This window comes from Hemiscyllium ocellatum, chromosome 10 (assembly GCF_020745735.1).
Source record: "Hemiscyllium ocellatum isolate sHemOce1 chromosome 10, sHemOce1.pat.X.cur, whole genome shotgun sequence".
NCBI lineage: Eukaryota > Metazoa > Chordata > Chondrichthyes > Orectolobiformes > Hemiscylliidae > Hemiscyllium > Hemiscyllium ocellatum.
The window spans coordinates 93,828,586-93,849,565 of record NC_083410.1 but is presented as its reverse complement, the minus strand read 5'-3'; the positions used below and the strand labels follow the sequence as shown (position 1 = coordinate 93,849,565).

The following is a 20,980-nucleotide window of genomic DNA, read 5'->3' as shown; positions in this document are numbered from 1 at the left end:
AAGTATCATTACAACAGGAGGGGCATTCACTGCTATCTTCACACACACTGGAACAAGTCAGAATAGTTTGCTTCACTATAGCAGTTGGCTGGAAGAACACAGCAAGCCAAGCAGCATCAGGAGTGGAGAAGTCAACGTTTCGAGTGTAAACCTTCTTCAGGACTCAAGCACTCAGGTCCTGAAGATGGGTTATACCTGAAACATTGACTTCTCCACCTTCTGAAGATGCCTGGCTTGTCCTGTTCTTCCAGCCTCTTGCTTGCCTACTTTGGATCCCAGCATCTGCAGTTTTTTTTTTGTCTCATAACAGCAATTGTTAGAAAACAGTGCTATTTACTGCAGATTGACTGTCAGGCAATTTCTGTAGTAAAGTAGCTTCTGCACACTTTAAAAAGGTTAGAAGAATAACAGGAGAACACAGAAGATACATTTTGAGAGTGGTGACACCAATTCTATGATTGGAATATTTAACTGAGAATTCATAAAATAGATAGGCTCGTCACCATAACTTCACCATTCATTCTCAGACATTATAGAAACATTGCATTGTAGACTGACCTTCTCTAGGATAAATTCATAAGGACGCTTCCAAGAATAAACTTTAAGTGATGGCGGCAGTTCAACCTTCCCCTCCGGATCTTCAAACAATTGCTATGAAGAAACAAGATATTCAAAGGTTCACCAAAACACAAAAATGATTAATGTTATAATATGAGCTAACAGGTGAAAAACTACAGCAACATGCTTAGATCTCTGTTTTTTGGACTAACTCAGCTTTCTCTCTATTTTAATTGCCTTGAAAGTTCTGCAGTTGCAGAGTAATTCTCTCACCAGCAAAATTGCTTCCATTTAGCTATTTGGTTATTTGATTTGCCATTACTTTTTTTTGGCTAAAGATTACTGACAAGTGATAAAATCAGACTGAGACCATCCAGGAGAATAATCATTCATATTTAAAGCAGACATAGGAACACGATTTAAAACCCCATTTAATGAGCATGTGAACATTAGATTAGACTAGACTAGACTAGACTAGACTTACAGTGTGGAAACAGGCCCTTCGGCCCAACAAGTCCACACCGACCCGCCGAAGCGCAACCCACCCATACCCCTACATTTACCCCTTACCTAACACTACAGGCAATTTAGTATGGCCAATTCACCTGACCCGCACATTTTTGGACTGTGGGAGGAAACCGGAGCACCCGGAGGAAACCCACGCAGACACGGGGAGAACGTGCAAACTCCACACAGTCAGTCGCCTGAGTCGGGAATTGAACCCGGGTCTCAGGTGCTGCGAGGCAGCAGTGCTAACCACTGTACCACCGTGCCGCCCACGGTGATGATTTATTTCCGGGGAGGGAGGGGTAGATTGTGTGAAAGCAGCCAATTACTGTGTCAACCTTCCTTGGATGAGGGTTATTCACTTGACCATGGATCCTGACATTTAACACGGTAAACATGCTTTCTTGGGAATTTTCCTATCCAGAAGGATGAGTTAGTTTTATGAAGTTTGGACCAAATGCTAGATGCACAAGAGCTTTTGTGAAATACTGAATTCATTTCACTGCATCACAAACACAATAGTCAGCACTTGTAGTGTTTCGATGAAGTGGTAATTCCCAGGAAGTTTTAATACAAGCCAGATGCTCACATAATATTTGGAGCTGCACTCTTCTGCACAAGTGGGGAGCATACCATTCTGGTGTATTGTTGATGGTGGACAGGCCTTGGAGAGTCAGGGGGTGAGTTACTTGCCACAGTACTCCTAGTCTCTGACCTGCTCTTCCATCCAAAGTATTTAAATGGTGAGTTCATTTGAGTTTATGGTCAATGGTAACCCTGGTTATTGATAGTGGGGATTCTGTGATAGTAATGCGATTGAATGCCATGGGGTAGTAGTTAGCTTGTTCTCTTATTGGAGATGGTAATTGCCTGGTATTTGTGTGGCATAAATGCTACTTGTTACATTTCAATCCAAGCATGGGTATTTTCTGGGTCTTTTTGCATTTGGACTTGGATTGGTGGAGTTGCGAATGCTGCTCAACATTGCATGATAATTGATGAACAGCCCCACTTCTGATCTTATGATACAGGGAAAATCATTGATGAAACAGTCAAGCTGTTTGGGCCAAGCACACTACCCTGAGGAACTCCTGCAGCGATATTCTAAAGCTGAGCTGATTGAATTCCAATAACTACAACCATCTTACTCTGTGCTAGGCATGGCTCTAACTAAGGAAGAGAACTTTATGCCAGAGGACTGTAGATGCTGGAGATCAGAATCAAGAAGTCTGGTGCTGGAAAAGCACAGCCAGTCAGGCAGCATCTGAGGAGCATTCCTGATGAAGATCTTATGTTCAAAATATCGACTCATGAGCTCGTGGTGCAACGGTAGCGCGTCTGACTCCCGATCAGAAGTCGCGTGTTCAAATCACGTCAGGCTCGCTGAAGTTAACTTCTTTCACAACTAATCTTGGAGGAACTGTTGGGCGAAGTTCACAGCACAGAATCAGATAAGTTAATTGTTGTTTTAAGTCTGTCCAAGAGAAAGGCTGCAGTAGTGGATACAGTGGATTCTTTCTTGATTATATGTTTTTGGAGATAAGTCTCTTGATAAAACTTAAAATATAAGCCATTGCTATTAATTTAACCTGGGGCAGTGTTTGTACAGAAATAAGACAGTGTTATTTTCTGGGTCTGTAGATTGTGAAGGAGCAAAAATGGCCTTTGCAGTGACATGTACTTCTTGTCAGATGTGGGAGTTTAAAGAGAATTTAAGGGTTACTGTGGATTATATCAGCCGTAAATGCTGTTGATGTGAATCTTATCAGATCGAATGGATCGGTTGGAGAGATAGATAGAAGCGATGAGGAATTTGCAACAGCAACAATATGTGATGGATGGCAGTTATAGAAAGGGGGGAAAGTCTCAGATACAGTCACATAGATGGGTTAACTCCGGGAAGGGTAAGAGAGGTAGGCAGCTAGAACAGGATCCACCTTTTGTGGATATACCCATTTCAAACAGGTGTGCTGTTTTAGAAAATGTAGGGGGTGATAGATTCTCAGGGGAACGTAGCACAAACAGCCAAGTTTCTGGTATTGAGACTGGCTCTAATGCAACGAGAGGTACGTCGGCTTCCAAGAGATCAGTTGTGTTAGGGGATTCTGTTGTCCGTGGTACAGACAGACATTTCTGTGGCCAGCAGAGAAAAAGCAGAATGGTGTGTTGTTTTCCTGGTGCCAGGGTCAAGGATGTCTCAGAGAGGGTGCAGAATGTTCTCACGGGGGAGAGGGGCCAGCAGGAGGTCTTGTCCACATTGGAACCAATGACATTAGAAGGGAAAAGGTTGAGACTCTGAAGGGAGATTACAGAGAGTTAGGCAGAAATTTAAAAAGGAGGTCCTCAAGGGTAGTAATATCTGGATTACTCCCAGTGCTACGAGCTAGCGAGGGCAGGAATAGGAGGATAGAGCAGATGAATGCATGGCTGAGGAGCTCATGTATGGGAGAAGGATTCACATTTTTGGATCATTGGAATCTCTTTTGGGGTAGAAGAATAATAGGGTAGTTATGGTAGGGGATTTTAACTTTCCAAACATCGACTGGGACTGCCATAGTGTTAAAGGTTTAGATGGAGAGGAATTTCTTAAGTGTGTACAAGACAATTTTCTGATTCAGTATGTGGATGTGTCTACTAGAGAAGGTGCAAAACTTGACCTACTCTTGGGAAATAAGGCAGGGCAGGTGACTGAGGTGTCAGTGGGGCCAGCGACCATAACTCTATTCGTTTTAAAATAGTGATGGAAAAGGATAGACCAGATCTAAAAGTTGAAGTTCTAAATTGGAGAAAGGCCAATTTTGACGGTATTAGGCAAGAACTTTCAAAAGGTGATTGGAGGCAGATGTTCACAGGTAAAGGGACGACTGGAAAATGGGAAGCCTTCAGAAATGAGATAACAAGGATCCAGAGAAAGTATATTCCTATCAGGGTGAAAGGGAAGGCTGGTAGGTATAGGGAATGCTGGATGACGAAAGAAATTGAGGGTTTGGTTCAGAAAAAGAAGGAAGCATATGTCAGGTATAGACAGGATAGATCGAGTGAATCCTTAGAAGAGTATAAAGAATGTAGGGGTATACTTAAGAGGGAAATCCGGAGGGCAAAACGGGGACATGAGATAGCTTTGGCAAATAGAATTAAGGAGAATCCAAAAGGGTTTTACAAATATATTTAGGTCAAAAGGGTAACTAGGGAGAGAATAGGGCCCCTCAAAGATCAGGAAGGCGGCCTTTGTGTGGAGCCACAGAAAAGGGGGGAGATACTAAATGAATATTTTGCATCAGTATTTACTGTGGAAAAGGAAAAGGAAGATATAGACTGTAGGGAAATAGATGGTGACATCTTGCAAAATTTCCAGATTACAGAGGATGGATGTCTTGAAATGGTTAAAGGTGGATAAATCCTCAGGACCTGATCAGGTGTACCCAAGAACTCTATGGGAATCTAGAGAAGTGATTGCTGGGCCTCTTGCTGAGATATTTGTATCATCGATAGTCACAGGTGAGGTGCCAGAAGACTGGAGATTGGCAAACGTGGTGCCACTGTATAAGGAGGGCAGTAAAGACAAGCCAGGGAACTATAGACCAGTGAGCCTGACCTTGGTGGTGGGCAAGTTGTTGGAGGGAATCCTGAGGGATAGGATGTACATGTATTTGGAAAGGCAAGGATTGATTCGGGATAGTCAACATGGCTTTGTGCGTGGGAAATCATATCTCACAAACTTGATTGAGTTTTTTGAAGAAGTAACAAAGAAGATTGATGAGGACAGAGCAGTAGATGTGATCTATATGGACTCCAGTAAGGCGTGTGACAAGGTTCCCCATGGAAGACTGATTAGCAAGGTTAGATCTCATGGAATACAGGGAGACCTAGCCATTTGGATACAGAACTGGCTCAAAAGTAGAAAACAGAGGGTGGTGGTGAAGGATTGTTTTTCAGACTGGAGGCGTGTGACCAGTGGAGTGCTACAAGGATCGGTGCTGGGCCCTCTACTTTTTGTCATTTACATAAATGATTTGGATGCGAGCATTAGAGGTACAGTTAGTAAGTTTGCAGATGACACCAAAATTGGAGGTGTAATAGACAGCAAAGAGGGTTACCTCAGATTATAACAGGATCTAGACCAGATGGGCCAAAGGGCTGAGAAGTGGCAGATGGAGTTTAATTCAGATAAATGCGAGGTGCTGCATTTTGGGAAAGCAAATCTTAGCAGGACTTATACACTTAATGGTAAGGTCCTAAGGAGTGTTGCTGAACAAAGAGACCTTTGAATGCAGGTTCATAGCTCCTTGAAAGTGGAGTCGCAGGTAGATAGGATAGTGAAGAAGTCGTTTGGTCAGAGTATTGAGTACAGGGGTTGGGAGGTCATGTTGCAGCTATACAGGACATTGATTAGGCCATTGTTGGAATATTGCGTGCAATTCTGGTCTCCTTCCTATCGAAAAGATGTTGTGAAACTGTTCAGAAAAGATTTACAAGGATGTTGCTAGGGTTGGAGGATCTGAGCTACAGGGAGATGTTGAACAGGTTGGGGCTGTTTTCCCTGGAGCGTCGAAGGCTGAGGGGTGACCTTATACAGGTTTACAAAATTATGAGGGGTGTGGATAGGATAAATAGACAAAGTCTTTTCTCTGGGGAGTCCAGAACTGGAGGGCATAGGTTTAGGGTGAGAGGGGAAAGATATAAAAGAGACCTAAGGGGCAACTTTTTCACGCAGAGGGTGATACGTGTATGGAATGAACTGCCAGAGGATGTGGTGGAGGCTGGTACAATTGCAACATTTAAGAGGCATTTGGATGAGTACATGAATAGGAAGGGTTTGGAGGGATATGGGCTGGGCACCGGCAAGTGGGACTAGATTGTGTTGGGATATCTGGTCAGCATGGACGGGATGGACCAAAGGATCTGTTTACATGCTGTACATCTCTACATTCCTGAAGAAGGGCTGATGCCCGAAATGTCGATTCTCCTTCTCCTTGGATGCTGCCTGACCTGCTGTGCTTTTCCAGCAACACATTTTTCAGCTCTGATCTCCAGCATCTGCAGTCCTCACTTTCTCCCTATACATCTCTCTGACTCTTTGACTCTCCTGCTCCTGGAATACTGCCTGACCAGCTGTGCTTTTCCAGCACGTCACTTTTTGACTCATGACTCTAACCAAGAGAGGTCTCCCCGATTCCCATTGATTCTCAGGTTTGATGCCACACTGAAATGCAAGCTTGTTGCCAAGGGCTGTCACTCTCACGTTATCTCTGGAATTCAGCTCTTTTGTCGATGTTTGAACCAATACTGTAATGAGGTCAGGAACTGACTGGCCCAGATGAAATCGATCTTGGCATTAGTGAGCAAGCTGTTGCTAAGCACTAGTGATGACATCTTCCATCACTATCATGATGATCGAGAGTAGACTGATGTGGTAGAATGGCTGGCTTGGGTTTGCCCTTCTTTCTCATGTACAGGAATATCTGGGCAATATTCCACATTGTCGAGTAGTTGCCAGTGTTGTAGCTATACTGAAACAACTTAGCTACAGTTTGACAAGTTCTGTCACATAGCTTTCAGTCCTACTGCGGGAATGTTGCCAGTGCCCATAGCCTTTGCAGTAGCAAATGCCTATAAATTAAATTGGCTGAAGTCTGGCATCTGTCATGCTGAGAAGCACTGGAGGAGGCCGAGATGGAACATCCACTTGGCACTTCTTTCTAAAGATTGTTGCAAATGCTTCAGCTTTATGCACTGATTTGCTGGGTTCCTCCATTGTTGTGGTCAGGGATATTTGTGGAGTCTTCTTCTCCAGTGAGTTGTTTAGTTGTCCACCATCATTCACGAATGGATGTGGCAGGACTGAAGAGCTTATATCTGATCTGTTGATTGCAAGATGACTGAATTCAATCTATCACTTTCTGCTTAATGTGTTTGACAAACAAGTAGTTCTGCTTGGGAGCTTCACCAGGATGACACCCCATTTTTAAGTATGCCGGTTCTGACACTCCCTCCTCCACTCTCCATTGAACTAAAGTTGATCCCCTGGCTTGACGGTCAGGCTGGGTAACATGTGTCATGCCATGAGGCTGCAGATTGTGCTGGAGCACAATTCTGCTGCTGTTGTTGGACCACAGTGCCTCTTGAGTTGCGAGATCTGTTTGGTCTGTTCATTTAGTGTGATGATGATGAAATACAATATGATGGAGGGTATTTTCAATGTCAAGGTGGGATTTTGTCTCCACAAGGCATGTGTGGTAGCCATTCTGTGATTCATAGAGTCATACAGCATAGAAACAGACCCTTCAGCCCAACTCATACATGTTGACCAGGTTTCCTAAACTGAACTAGTCCCCTTTGCCTGACTTTGGCCCATTCATCTCTAAATCTTTCCTATCCATGTACCTGTCCAAATGTCTTTTAAATGTAATAACTGAATCTGCTTATGCCACTTCTTCTTGCAGCTCCTTCTATATATGAACCATGCTCTGTATGAAAAAGCTGCCCCTCAGCTCCCTTTTAAATCTTTCCCTTCTCACCTTAAACCCAAGTCCTCTTCTTTTGGCCTTCCCTACCCTGGGAAAGATCTTGGCTATTCACCTTATTTATGCCCCTTGTAATTTTATAAACCTCTAAAAGGTCATCATGTAGCTTCCTACACTCCAGAGAGAAAAGTCCCAGCCTATCCAGCTTCTCCTTATAACACAAACCTACCATCTGTGTAACATCCTTGTAAATTATCTTTGTACCTTTTCCAGTTTAATAACATCCTTCTGATAGCATGGGGACCAGAATTGCATGCAGTACTCCATATGTGGTCTTGTACAGCCGCACATGACCTCCCAACTCCTGTACTCAATGCTATCATTGATAAAGGCAAGATGCCAAACACCTTTTTCTCCACCCTGTCTAACTGTGACATGGAGTTGCCAGTGTTGGGACAAAGTTAAAAATTACACAACACCCGGTTATAATCCAACAGGTTTATTTGGAAGCATTAGTTTTCGGAGTGCTGTGCTCCTTCATCAGGTGGTTAGGAAGCTCGTGCTTCCAAAATAAACCTGTTGGACAATAACCTGGTATTGTATGATTTTTAATTCTGTCTAACTGTGACACCATTTTCAAGGACCTATACACCTGCATCGCTAGGTTTCTCTGGTTGACAACAATCGCCGGGACCCTACCATTAACTGAGTAAGTCCTACTCTGGCTTGTCTTATCAAAATGCTACACCTTGCATTTAGCTAACTTAAACTCCGTCTGCCATTCCTCTAGGTGAGTTGATCAAGATCCCATTGTACTCTTTGATAGCCTATTTCACTGTCCACTATAGCACCAAGTCTTGGTGTCATCCATAAACTTACTAACCATGCCTCCTATAATCATATCCAAATTATTTATATAAATGACAAACAATAGTGACAATTGACAATAGGTGCAGGAGTAGGCCATTCTGTCCTTCAAGCCTGCACCACCATTCAATATGATCATGGCTGATCATCCTCAATCCCGTACCCTGTTCCTGCCTTATCTCCATAACCCTTGATTCCACTATCCTTGAGAGCTCTATCCAACTCTTTCTTAAATGAATCCAGAGACTGGGCCTCCACTGCCCTCTGGGGCAGAGCATTCCACACAGCTCTAGGTGAAGACGTTTCTCCTCATCTCTGTCCTAAATCGTCTACCCCGTATTTTTAAGCTGTGTCCTCTGGCTCGGCACTCACCCATCACCGGAAACATGTTTCCTGCCTCCAGAATGTCCAATCCTTTAATAATCTTATATGTCTCAATCAGATTCCCTCTCAGTCTTCTAAACTCAAGGGTATACAAGCCCAATTGCTCCAGTCTTTCAGCGTAAGGTAGTCCCGCCATTCCGGGAATTGACCTCGTGAACCTACGCTGCACTCCCTCAATAGCCAGAATATCTTTCCTCAAATTTGGAGACCAGAACTGTACACAATACTCCAGGTGTGGTCTCACCAGGGCCCTGTACAGCTGCAGAAGCACCTCTTTGCTTCGATACTCAATCCCTCTTGTTATGAAGGCCAGCATGCTAATAGCCTACCTGCTGTACCTGCATGCTTACCTTCATTGACTGGTGTACAAGAACACCCAGATCTCTTTGTACTGCCTCTTTACCTAAATAGATTCCATTGAGGTAGTAATCTGCCTTCCTGTTCTTGCACCAAAGTGGATAACCATACATTTATCCATATTAAACTGCATCTGCCATGCATCTGACCACTCACCTAACCTGTCCAGGTCACCCTGTAATCTCCTAACATCCTCCTCACATTTCACCCTGCCACCCAGCTTAGTATCATCAGCAAATTTGCTAATTTTATTACTAATACCATCTTCTATATCATTAATATATATTGTAAAAAGCTGCGGTCCCAGCACTGATCCCTGCAGTACCCCACTGGTCACTGCCTGCCATTCTGAAATGGAGCCGTTTATCACTACTCTTTGTTTCCTGTCAGCCAACCAACTTTCAATCCAAGTTAGTACTTTGCCCCCAATACCATGCGCCCTAACTTTGTTCACTAACCTCCTATGTGGAACTTTATCAAAAGCTTTCTGAAAGTCCAGGTACACTACATCCACTGGATCTCCCTCGTCCATCTTCAGAGTTACATGCTCAAAGAATTCCAGAAGATTAATCAAGCATGATTTCCCCTTCATAAATCCATGCTGACTCTGACCTATCCTGTTACTACTATCCAGATGTGCCGTAATTTCATCCTTTATAATAGACTCCAGCATCTTTCCCACCACTGAGGTCAGACTAACTGGTCTATAATTTCCTGCTTTCTCTCTCCCACCTTTCTTAAAAAGTGGTACAACATTAGCCACCCTCCACTCCGCAGGAACTGATCCCGAATCTATCGAACTCTGGAAAATAATCACCAACGCATCCACGATTCCTTGAGCCACCTCTTTCAGTACCCTGGGACGTAGACCATCAGGCCCCGGGGACTTATCAACCTTCAGACCTAACAGTCTCTCCAACACCAACTCCTGGAAAATATAAATTTCCTTCAGTTCAGGTCCTTCAGCCACTGTTACTTAGGGAGATTGCTTGTGTCTTCCCCAGTGAACACAGATCTGAAGTACCAATTCAATTCTTCTGCCATTTCTTTGTTCCCCGTAATATATTCCCCTGTTTCTGTCTTCAAGGGCCCAATTTTAGTCTAAACCATTTTTTTTTCCTTTCACATACCTAAAAAAGCTTTTACTATCCTCCTTTATATTTTTGGCCAGTTTACCTTCATACCTCATTTTTTCTCTGTGTATTTCCTTCTTAGTAATCCTCTGTTGTTCTTTAAAAGCTTCCCAGTCCTCCATTTTCTCACTTATCTTTGCTATGTTATAGTTTTTCTCTTTCAACTTTATATGTTTCTTAACTTCCCTTGTCAGCCATGGCCACCCATGCCTCCTCCTAGGATCTTTCTTCCTTTTTGGAATGAACTGATCCTGCATCTTCTGCATTATACACAGAAATATCTGCCATTGTTCCTCCATTGTCATCCCTGCTAATGTATTGCACTCTTGAACTTCGGCCAGCTCCTTCCACATAACTCCATAGTTCCCTTTATTCAACTGAAATATTGTCACTTCCGATTGTACCCTCTCCCTCTCAAATTGTAGATTGAAGCTTATTGTATTATGGTCACTACTTCCCAATGGCTCCTTCACTTCGAGGTCCCTGATCAATTCTGGTTCGTTGCACAACACCAGATCCAGAATTGCCTTCTCCCTGGTAGGCTCCATCACCAGCTGTTCTAAGAATCCATCTCGGAGGCACTCCATAAAATCTCTTTCTTGAGATCCAATACCATCCTGATTCTCCCAGTCTACCAGCATGTTGACATCCCCCAAAACAACTGTACTAACATTTTTGCGACAGGCCAATTTCAGCTCCTGATTTAACTTACATCCAACATCCAGACTACTGTTTGGGGGCCTGGAGATAACTCCCAAGAGGGTCTTTTTACCCTTAGAATTTCTCAGCTCTATTCATACAGACTCTACATCTCCTGATTCTAGGTCCCCCGACGCAAGGGACTGAATATCATCCCTTACCAACATGGCCACTCCACCCCCTTTGCCCGTCAGTCTGTCCTTACGATAGTAAGTGTAGCCTTGAATATTCATTTCCCAGGCCCTGTCCATTTGAAGCCACGTCTCAGTTATCCTCACAATATCGCATCTGCCAATTTCCAAAAGAGCCTCAAGCTCATCCATCTTATTTCTAATGCTTTGTGCATTCATATATAGTATTTTTAATTTGTTACTGCCCTCACCCTTCCCATCAACTCCTATTTCACTCAACCTTACAGCATGATCCCTTTTTGAGTTTTCTGCTTCATTGATGCAGTTGTCTTTCTTGGCTTCCCTTGTTCTAACTTTCCCTCCAATTTCCTTCTTAAACATCCAGTTTGTCCCCTCCCTCCTGCTATTTAGTTTAAACGCAGCTGTATTGCAGTAGCAAACCCACCTGACAGAATGTTGGTGCCCAACCTATTAAGGTGCAAACCATCTCTCTTGTATAATTTATGCTTACCACAAAACATACCCCAGTGATCCAAGAATTTAAATCCTTGCTTCCTGCACCAGTTCCCCAGCCACACGTTCAAGTCCACTATCTCCCTGTTTCTGGCCTCACCAGCCCGAGGAACTGGAAGCAAACCGGAGATAACCACCCTGGACGTCTTGCTTTTCAGCCTTCTTCCTAGTTCTCCAAAGTCCCGCTGTAGTATGTTCCTCCTCTTCTTCCCGACATCATTTGTGCCGACATATACCACCACCTCTGGCTCTTCACCTTTGTCCTTGTGGATTTCCTGCACTCTGTCTGTGATGTCTTTAACCCTGGCACCAGGAAGGCAACACACCATCCTTAATTCCTGCCTGCTGCCACAAAAACCCCGGTCAGTTCCTCTCACTATGGAGTCCCCTATTACCACGGCTCTGTGCGATGTCCGACTCTTCTGCTCTGCCTCCACGCCAACTTTTGATTGACAGACCTAGCCGCCTCGCAGACTGGCAGTGTCATTTGTCTCTACTGTACCAAAAGATTCAACTTGTTCCTGACAGGTACTTTCCCCGGGGTCTCTTGCACCTGTCTTCTCTCTGCCTTCCCCATCGTCTGCTCTCTTCTGGTATGGTCGGTGTAATAACCTCGCTGAAGGTCTTGCCCAGAAAGATCTCATTCTCTCGGATGAGCCTAAGGTCCTCAAGTTCTTTCATCAGTGCTGAAATATGCTCTGTCAGTAGTTGAACGTGCACACACTTTCCACACTTCTATGAGCCAGACACACCAGAGTTGTTGACCTCCCACATCAAGCACATAGCACACTGAACCAGCTTGGCAGTCACGTCTTCATCCTCTTCAACTGTGGCGTAATCACTTCACTCAACCTCCTTGTCAAAGACTCCTGAGCTAAAGCCACACTCTTCACTCCACAGGAACTTCCTTGGACCCTCTTTTTGGGGCAAGTCTGTGGACTTTTAATTTAGGTTAGAGGAGGAGGGTGGGAAGGAGGCCCGACTTTGTCGGACCTGGGGTCTAGAGCACACCCACTCAAATAACAATCACTTACCTTCCCGACCGGCTTTGTGTTCCAACTTCACTTCTGCTCAGCACCCGCCGTTTTCTGCTGCAAAAAAGACCGTTGGCATCGAGGTAAGTTCTTAAATAACAATCACTTACCTTTGCAACCGGCTTTGCGCTCTGACTTCACTTCCGCCCAGTACCTGCCGTTTCTGCTGCAAAAAAACCTAGCACCAATCCTTGCGGCACACTGCTGATTACAGGCTTCCAGTCTGAACAATAACCCTCTACCACTACCCTCTGCCTCCTACCATCAAGCTAATTTGCATCCAATTGTCTACCTTTCCCTGGACCATAGAACATAGAACAATACAGCACAGAACAGGCCCTTCCGCCCTCGATGTTGCGCCGACCTGTGAACTAATCTAAGCCCTTTCCCTGACACTATCCCATCATCATCCATATGCTTATCCAAGAACTGTTTAAATGCCCCTAATGTGGCTGAGTTAACTACATTGGCAAGTAGAGCATTCCACGCTCTTACCAGTCTTGACTAAAGAACCTGTCTCTGACATCTGTTGTAAATCTATCATCCCTCCATTTGCAGCTATGCTACCTTGTACAAGCCAACGAAAAAGACTCTCACTGTCCGCCCCTATCTAATCTGGTAAATCTCCGCTGCACCTTTTCCAATGCATCTTTCCTGTAATGGGGTGACCCGAACTTTACACAATATTCCAAGTGAGGCCACATTAGTGTTTTGTATGGGTGCAGCATGACATCACGGTTCTGGAACTCAATCCCTCTCCCAATAAAATCTAACACACTGTATGCCTTCTTAACAGCACTATCAACCTGGGTGGCAACTTTCAGGGATCTATGTACATGGACACCAAGATTCCTCTGCACATCCACACTACCAATAATCTTTCCATTGACCAAGTATTCTGCCTTCCTGTTATTCTTCCCAAGAATCACCTCACATTTATCTGCCACCTCTCAGCCCAATTCTGCAGTTTATCCAAGCCCTCTGCAACCTGCAACATTCTTCCACACTGTCCATCACTCCACCAACTTTAGTGTCATCTGCAAACTTACTAACCCATCCACCTATGCCTGTGTCCAAGTCATTCATAAAAATGACAAACAGCAGTGGTCCCAAGACAGATCCTTGTGGCACACCACGAGTAACCAGACTCCAGGCTGAATATTTTCCATCAACCACCACCTGCTGCCTTCTTACAGAAAGCCAGTTTCTAATCCAAACTGCTAAATCACCCTCAATCCCATGCCTCTGCATTTTCTTCAAAAGCCTATCATGTGGAACCTTATCAAAGGCTTTACTGAAGTCAATGTACACCACGTCAACTGCCCTACCCTCATCCACATGCTTGGTCACCTTCTCGAAAAACTCAATGAGGTTGTGAGAAATGACTTGCCCTTGACAAAACTATATTGACTATCTCCAATCAAATTATTGTTTGCCAAATGATTATAAATCCTATCTCTTATAATCCTTTCCAAAACTTTTCCGAAAATAGACATAAAGTTCACTGGTCTATAATTACCTGGGTTATTTCTACTCCCTTCTTGAACAAGGGTACGACATTTGCAAACCTCCAGTCCTCTGGTACTAAACCTGCAGACAATGAAGACTCAAAAATCAAGGCCAAAGCTCTTCCATCTCCCCTCTAGCTTCCCAGAGAATCCTTGGATAAATCCCATCTGGCCCAGGGACTTATCTGCTCACACACCTTCTAGAATTGATAAAACCTTCTCCTTACTAGCCTCTATCCTTTCTAGTATAATAGCCTGTATCTCAGTCTTCTCCTCTACAACATTCTCCTTTTCCCAAGTGAAAGCAGATGAGAAATATTCATTTAGCACCTCTCTGATCTCTACACGGTATACACACAAGCTCCCACTTCTGTCTTTGACTGGCCCAGTTGCTATCCTAGTCATCCTTTTATTCCTCACATACCTATAGAAAGCTTTAGGGTTCTCCTTTAGTCTATCTGCTAAAGACTGCTCAAGTCCTCTCTTTTCTCTTCTTAACTCTCTCTTCAAATCCCTCCTAGCTAATCTGTCAACTCTTCATCGCCTCATCTGAACATCTCGTCTCAACATCACATAAGCCTCCCCCTTCTGTTTAATAAGAGATACAATTTCTTTAGTAAACTACGGTTCCTTACCTTATCACTTCCTCCCTGCCTGACAGGGATATACCTATCAAGGACATGCAATATCTGTTCCTTAAACCAGCTCCACATTTCAACTGTCTCCATCCCCTGTATTTTGCTACCCCATTCTATGCCTCCTAAGTCTTGCCTATTGCATTATAATTGCCCTTCTCTCATCTATAACTCTTACCCTTTGGCATGTACCCATCCCTTTCCATCACTAAACTAAATGTAACTGAATTATGGTCACTCTCTCCAAAGTGCTCGCCTACCACTAAATCAAACACCTGACCCGGTTCATTACCAAGTACTAAATTCAGTATGGCCTCACCTCTTGTCGGCCCTTCGACATAATGCATCAGGATTCCTCCTGCACACATTGGAGAAAAACTGATCCATCTGACATACTGGAGTTATAGCATTTCCTGTCAATGTTGGGGAAGTTAAAGTTCCCCATAATGACCACCCTGTTCCTTTCACTCCTAAGCAGAATCGGTTTGCCAATCCTCTCCTCCACATCCCTAGAACTTTGCAGAGGCCTATAAAAACTCCCAGCAGTGTGACCTCTCCTCTCCAAATTCTAACCTCAGCCCATATCACCTGTGTAGCTGAGTCCTCATCAAAAGTTCTTTCAGCCACTGCTATACTATCCGTGACTAACAAAGCCACACCTCTCCCTCTTATACCACCTTCCCTGATCTTAATGAAAGAACCAAACCTTGGAACCTGCAATATCCATTCCTAATCCTGCTGTATCGATCTTTCCGAAATGGCCACAACATTGAAGTCCCAGGTACCTATCCATGTTGCAAGCTCACCTACCTTATTTCAGATACTTCTGGTGTTGAAGTAGACACACTTCAAACCAGCTTGCTGTCTGCCAGCACACTCCTGTGACCGTGAAATCCTGTCCATGTCCTCCCTACTCACATCTTCCTGTGCACTGGAACTACACCTCAGGTTCTCAACCCCCTGAGCTGGTTTAAACCCACCCGAATAGCACTAGCAAATTTCCCACCCAGAATATTAGTACCTCTCTGGTTCAAGTGAAGTCCGTCCTGTTTGTAGAGGTCTCACCTTCCCCAGAATGAGTCCCAGTTATCCACACACCTGAAATCGTCCCTCATCATCCTTGCAGCCACATGTTTCAGCTGATATCGCTCCCTGTTCCTCTCCTTGCTATCACACGGATAACAAACCAGAGACAACAACTCTGTTTGTTCTAGCTCTTAGCTTCCAACCCAGCTCCCTGAAATCCTGCCTTACATCCCTATCTCTCTTTCTACCTATGTTGTTGCCACCTATGTAGACTACGACTTGGGGCTGGTCACTCTCTCCCTTTAGGACCCCAAAGACACGATCCGAGACATCACAGAACCTGGCACATGGGAGGCAATGCACCGATCGTGAGTCTCTTTCATTCCCAACAAACCTTCTATCTGATCCTCTAACCATTGAGTTCCCAATAACTAACGCTCTCCTCCTTTCCCCCCTTCCCTTCTGTGCAACAGGGACAGACTCTCTGCCAGAGACCTGCACTCCAATGCACGTCTCCTGGTAAGTCCTCCCCCTCCAAACAGTGTCTGAAACGGGAACGACCACAGGGGATCCCTGCATTGACTGTTTTCTCCCCCTTCTCACTGTTACCCAGCTTTCTTTGTCCATAGGAATAACAACTTCCCTGTAACTGTTATCTATCACAGACTCTGCTTCTCAAATGATTCAAAGTTCATCCAGCTCCTGCTCCAGTTCCCTAACGCGTTCTTGGAGGAGGAAGAGTTGGGTGCAATTCCTGCAGATGTTCTTAGATGGGACACCAATGGTGTCCCTCACCTCAAACATCATGCAGGAGGAACATTACTCTCCTTGCACTGCGGTCCCTGCTAGTCCCCTTATCAGAAAGTAAAAACAGAAGAGAAGCTTACCTGATGTGTTGCTGATATTTATGGTTAGAGGAGGTGGATAGGTGGGAGGCCCTACAAGGGTAGGGTCTTGGGTTTAGAAATCAACCACTTATATAGCTGAGTGGAAAAACGTACCTCCTTTCCCAGAAACCTCCGCTATCTGATGTCAGATGTGAAGAATTAGTGACTCACCTTTCCCGATAGGCCCCTGGTCCAAGCTCCTGCTCTTCCTGAAAACAGAAATAGAGGGCTCCGACGCTCGAGATAAGGTTTTAAAGATTTAGATTAGTGATTCACCTTTCCCGGCAGACTCCTGGTCCAAGCTCCCACTCCTCCTGCTGCTGAAAACAGAAATGATCCCATGTGATCTCATCTTACCAACCAGTATACTATGCGGAAGCTTATCAAAGGCCTTGCTAAAGTCAATGCTAACTCCCCCAAATGCATATAGATTATGTCTCTCAGAATCCCCTCCAATAAGGGCACAACAGTAGCCACCCTCTGGCACCTAACAGTGGTCACGCTAATACAAATATTTCCGCTAGGTGCCCCGCAATTTCTTCCTTAACTTCCCACAATGTCCTGGGATACATTTTTGATCAGGTCTGAGGTATTTATCTACCGTTATGCATTTTACGATCACCAGCACCTCCTCTTCTGTAATGTGGAATTTTTTTCAAGACACCAGTATTTACTTCCAAGTTCTCTAGCTCCCATTTCTTTCTCCATGTTGAATACTAATGCAAAATACTCATTTCGGATCTCATCCAGCTTGTGTGGTTCCATGCACAGACATACATTCTTACCAATAATGCAATGGACAGATGCAGCGGGCAGATTGGTGAGGATCAGGTCAAGAATGCTATTTCCTCAGTTTTGAAGCAGAGCCACTGGACTTAAAATATTAACTCTGCTCAGTCTCCACAGATGCTGCCACTTATGCTGAGTTTCTCCAGCAATTTCTATTTTTGATTCACATTTTTCCTTCTTGTTGGTTACCTCAGTCTTGCAACTATGTCCTACAGGTCCTGACTACTTGATCAGTCATGCTTCTGCCAAGCCACTCAGTGGTGGACATTGAAATACCCCACCCAGAATACATTCTGTAATCTTGCCATCCTCAGCGCTCCCTTCAAGTGTTATTCAACATGGAGGAGAACAAATTCATCAGCTGAGGGAGAATGGTTCATAGTAACCAGCGGGAACTTCTTTCACCCACGTTTAAACGGACACCATTAGACTTCATGGGATTCAAAGTCCATGTTGAGGACTCCAAGAACAACTCCCTTTCGACTGTATATCACTGTGCCACCAGCTCTTCTGTGCCTGTCCTGCCAGTGGGACAGGACATATCCAAGTATGGTCATGATGATGTTTGCAACAATGTCTGTTGAGTATGATTCCATGAGTACTACTGTGTCAGGCTGTTGGTTGACTAGTCTGTGAAACAGCTGTCCCATTTTTTGGCAGTAGCCCCCAGATTTGGCAGGGTTGACAGAGCTGCTTCTGCCGTTGTCTTTTCCAGTACTGAGGTTGATGCTGGATGGTCTCTCTGGTTTCATTTATTTTTTTGAAACTCTTTCAAGATTGATGCAACCGAGTGGCATTTCAGAGGGCAGTTGAGAATTGACCATATTGCTGTGGATATGAAATCACGTATAGACCAGAAAAAGTGAGGATGGTAGATTTCCTTCCATAAATGGGCTTTTCCCAACAATTGGCAGTAGTTTCATAGTCATCATTAGGCACTTAATTCCAGATATTTATGGAATTCAAGTTCCACCATCTGACATGACTGGATTTGAATCTGGATCCCTAGAACATTGGCTGAGTTTCTGGATTAATAGTCCAGCAATATTCCCTTAGGCCATTGTCTCCCACAGAAGAGATCGATCAAGTCAGATTTGGTACCTAGTTTCATAAATCACTCAACCAGATTTTCAGACTGAGAGGAGGCAGGAGGAAAGGGGGCAAGGTTATGTAAACGTCTCTATAATTGGAAAGAAATGGATGATTCAACTGTACTGGTGGGTTCAGAAAGTGGAAGTGATCTCAATGTAGCTCATTTGTTGTGAGTAAATTTAATAATGCTTTTGAAATGAGAAACCTTCTGATCCTCTACCTTCCTAACAGAAATACATATTCTAAACATAGTAAAATGAAAATCACAAGTGGGTTTAGAACTTCACTTTTCATACCTGAAAACAGCAGGTGATTTTGTGAAATCAAAAGAACTACAGATGCTCTAAATCAGAAACAGAAACAAAGGTTGCTGGAAAAGTTCAGCAGGCCTGGCAGCATCTGTGAAGTGAAATCAAAATTAATGTTTCGGGTGCAGTGACCCTTCCTTAGAACTGATAGGTAGCTTGGATAATGTCAGTTTATATACAAAAGATAGGGTTGGGGAGGGGAAAGTTAACAATTGATAGGAATATTTCTTTCCAATTATAGAGACGTTTACATAGCCTTGCCCCCTTTCCTTCTGCCTCCTCTCAGTCTGAAAATCTGGTTGAGTGATTTATGAAACTAGGTACCAGTACCAAATCTGACTTGATCGATCTCTTCTGTGGGAAACAATGGCCTAAGAGAGAAAACAGTTGGACAGACAAAGGAATCAATAACGATTTGGCTGTGAGGGCGAATAGCTGTTAATGGAGACTGCTAGTAGCTAACAATAGGCACCATATTATGGCAGATTGCGTGTGTGTGTCAATGTGACATTGGTCACTGAATTTCTCTCCCAGCCTCACCAAATCCAACCTATCTCCCTCCAAACTGACTGCACTTTGTGTGCTTAAATTCAACTCTGACTTTGTTATTAAGCCTGCAGATAAAGGTGGTGCTGTTGTCATCTGGCATATTTACCTCTAGTTGAAGAGGCTGAGCACCAGCTCTCAGATACCTCCTCCTATCTTCCTCTGGACCATGACCCCACCATGGCACACCAGGTCACTGCATCAATGATAGTCACTGACGTCATTCTATCTGGCAATCTCCCCCCCCAACTGCCTCCAAGCTGATAGTCCCCTAGCCCCACACAGCTCACTTCTACCTCCTTCTGAAAAATCCACAAACAGGACTGCCCAGGCAGACCCATTGTTTCAGCTGCTCCTGCCCCACACCGTGCCACACACCATAGGCGGCACGGTGGCACAGTGGTTAGCACTGCTGCCTCACAGCGCCAGAGACCCGGGTTCAGTTCCCACCTCAGGCGACTGACTGTGTGGAGTTTGCACGTTCTCCCCGTGTCTGCGTGGGTTTACTCCGGGTGCTCCGGTTTCCTCCCACCATCCAACGACGTGCGGGTCAGGTGAATTGGCCATGCTAAATTGCCCGTAGTGTTAGCTAAGGGGCAAATGTGGGGGTATGGGTGGGTTGCGCTTCGGCGGGTCGGTGTGGACTTGTTGGGCCGAAGGGCCTGTTTTCACACTGTAAGTAATCTAATCTCTTTATCTCTTGACTCAATCTTTTCTCCCCTGGTCCACTGCCTGACCATATACATTCGTGATTCCTCTGACACTTTACGCCAGTATTGAAATTTCCAGTTTGCAGGCTCCAACTGCCTTCTCTTTATCATAGGCATGCAATCCCTCCAGACTCAATATCGAGTTCAATAATTTTAGGGCCTGAACTCCTTCATGTCTTAGCCCCCTACCACACACACACCAGACCTTGCTATCACATAGTCTGCCATTACACACTACCTATTGTTTGCCACTAACAGTCTCCATTAACAGTTATTCATCCTCCCAGCCAGATTGTTATTGACTCCTTTGTCTGTCTAAATGTTTTTCTCTCACTTTGGGGTCTAACCCTACCAAACGTTTACTCCTTATCTCCCCACCTAACTTGTCTTCTACACATAAACAGGCATTTTCCTAGCTACCATCAGTTCTCAGATGGACCACTGGACCCAAAACATTAATTTTAATTTCTCTTCACAGATGCTGCCAGACCGGCTGAGCTTTTCCAGCAACCTCTGTTTCTGTATGTGATTTTTTTGGTATTGTAGTTACCTCTTTTTTGGAAGACACTGACTCGTCTTCATCACGGTTAAATGTATCCTTTCTGAATTAACTATTTCCTGAGGTTTTAATGAATCACAATAATGCTGCGTATGTACTGACTTTGATAAAATTACATCTTGAAACGTGATTTTTGATAGTCGTCATGCAACAAAACCATTCTCGAGATAACCTAATCCATTGGCAAAATGATAGCCTTGGGGTTTAATTGCTAAACTAATACAGAGACCTGGGTTCAAATTCCACCACCTGCCATGGTGGCAAAATTCAATC

At 44.3% G+C, this 20,980-nt stretch overlaps 1 protein-coding gene and 1 non-coding gene across 2 annotated transcripts in view; one reads left to right on the top strand and one right to left on the bottom strand.

Annotated features, from left to right (window-relative positions):
* Positions 1-20,980, bottom strand: part of adgb (androglobin) — a 344,259-nt gene that overhangs the window by 234,490 nt on the left and 88,789 nt on the right. Inside the window, exon 3 of the mRNA XM_060831153.1 lies at positions 559-651. Coding sequence (XP_060687136.1) covers positions 559-651 — 93 coding nt within the window. The remainder of the gene's footprint in view (positions 1-558; positions 652-20,980) is intronic.
* On the top strand, positions 2,378-2,448 carry trnag-ccc (transfer RNA glycine (anticodon CCC)). Its single transcript has one exon. It is a non-coding gene; the product is annotated as a tRNA-Gly (tRNA).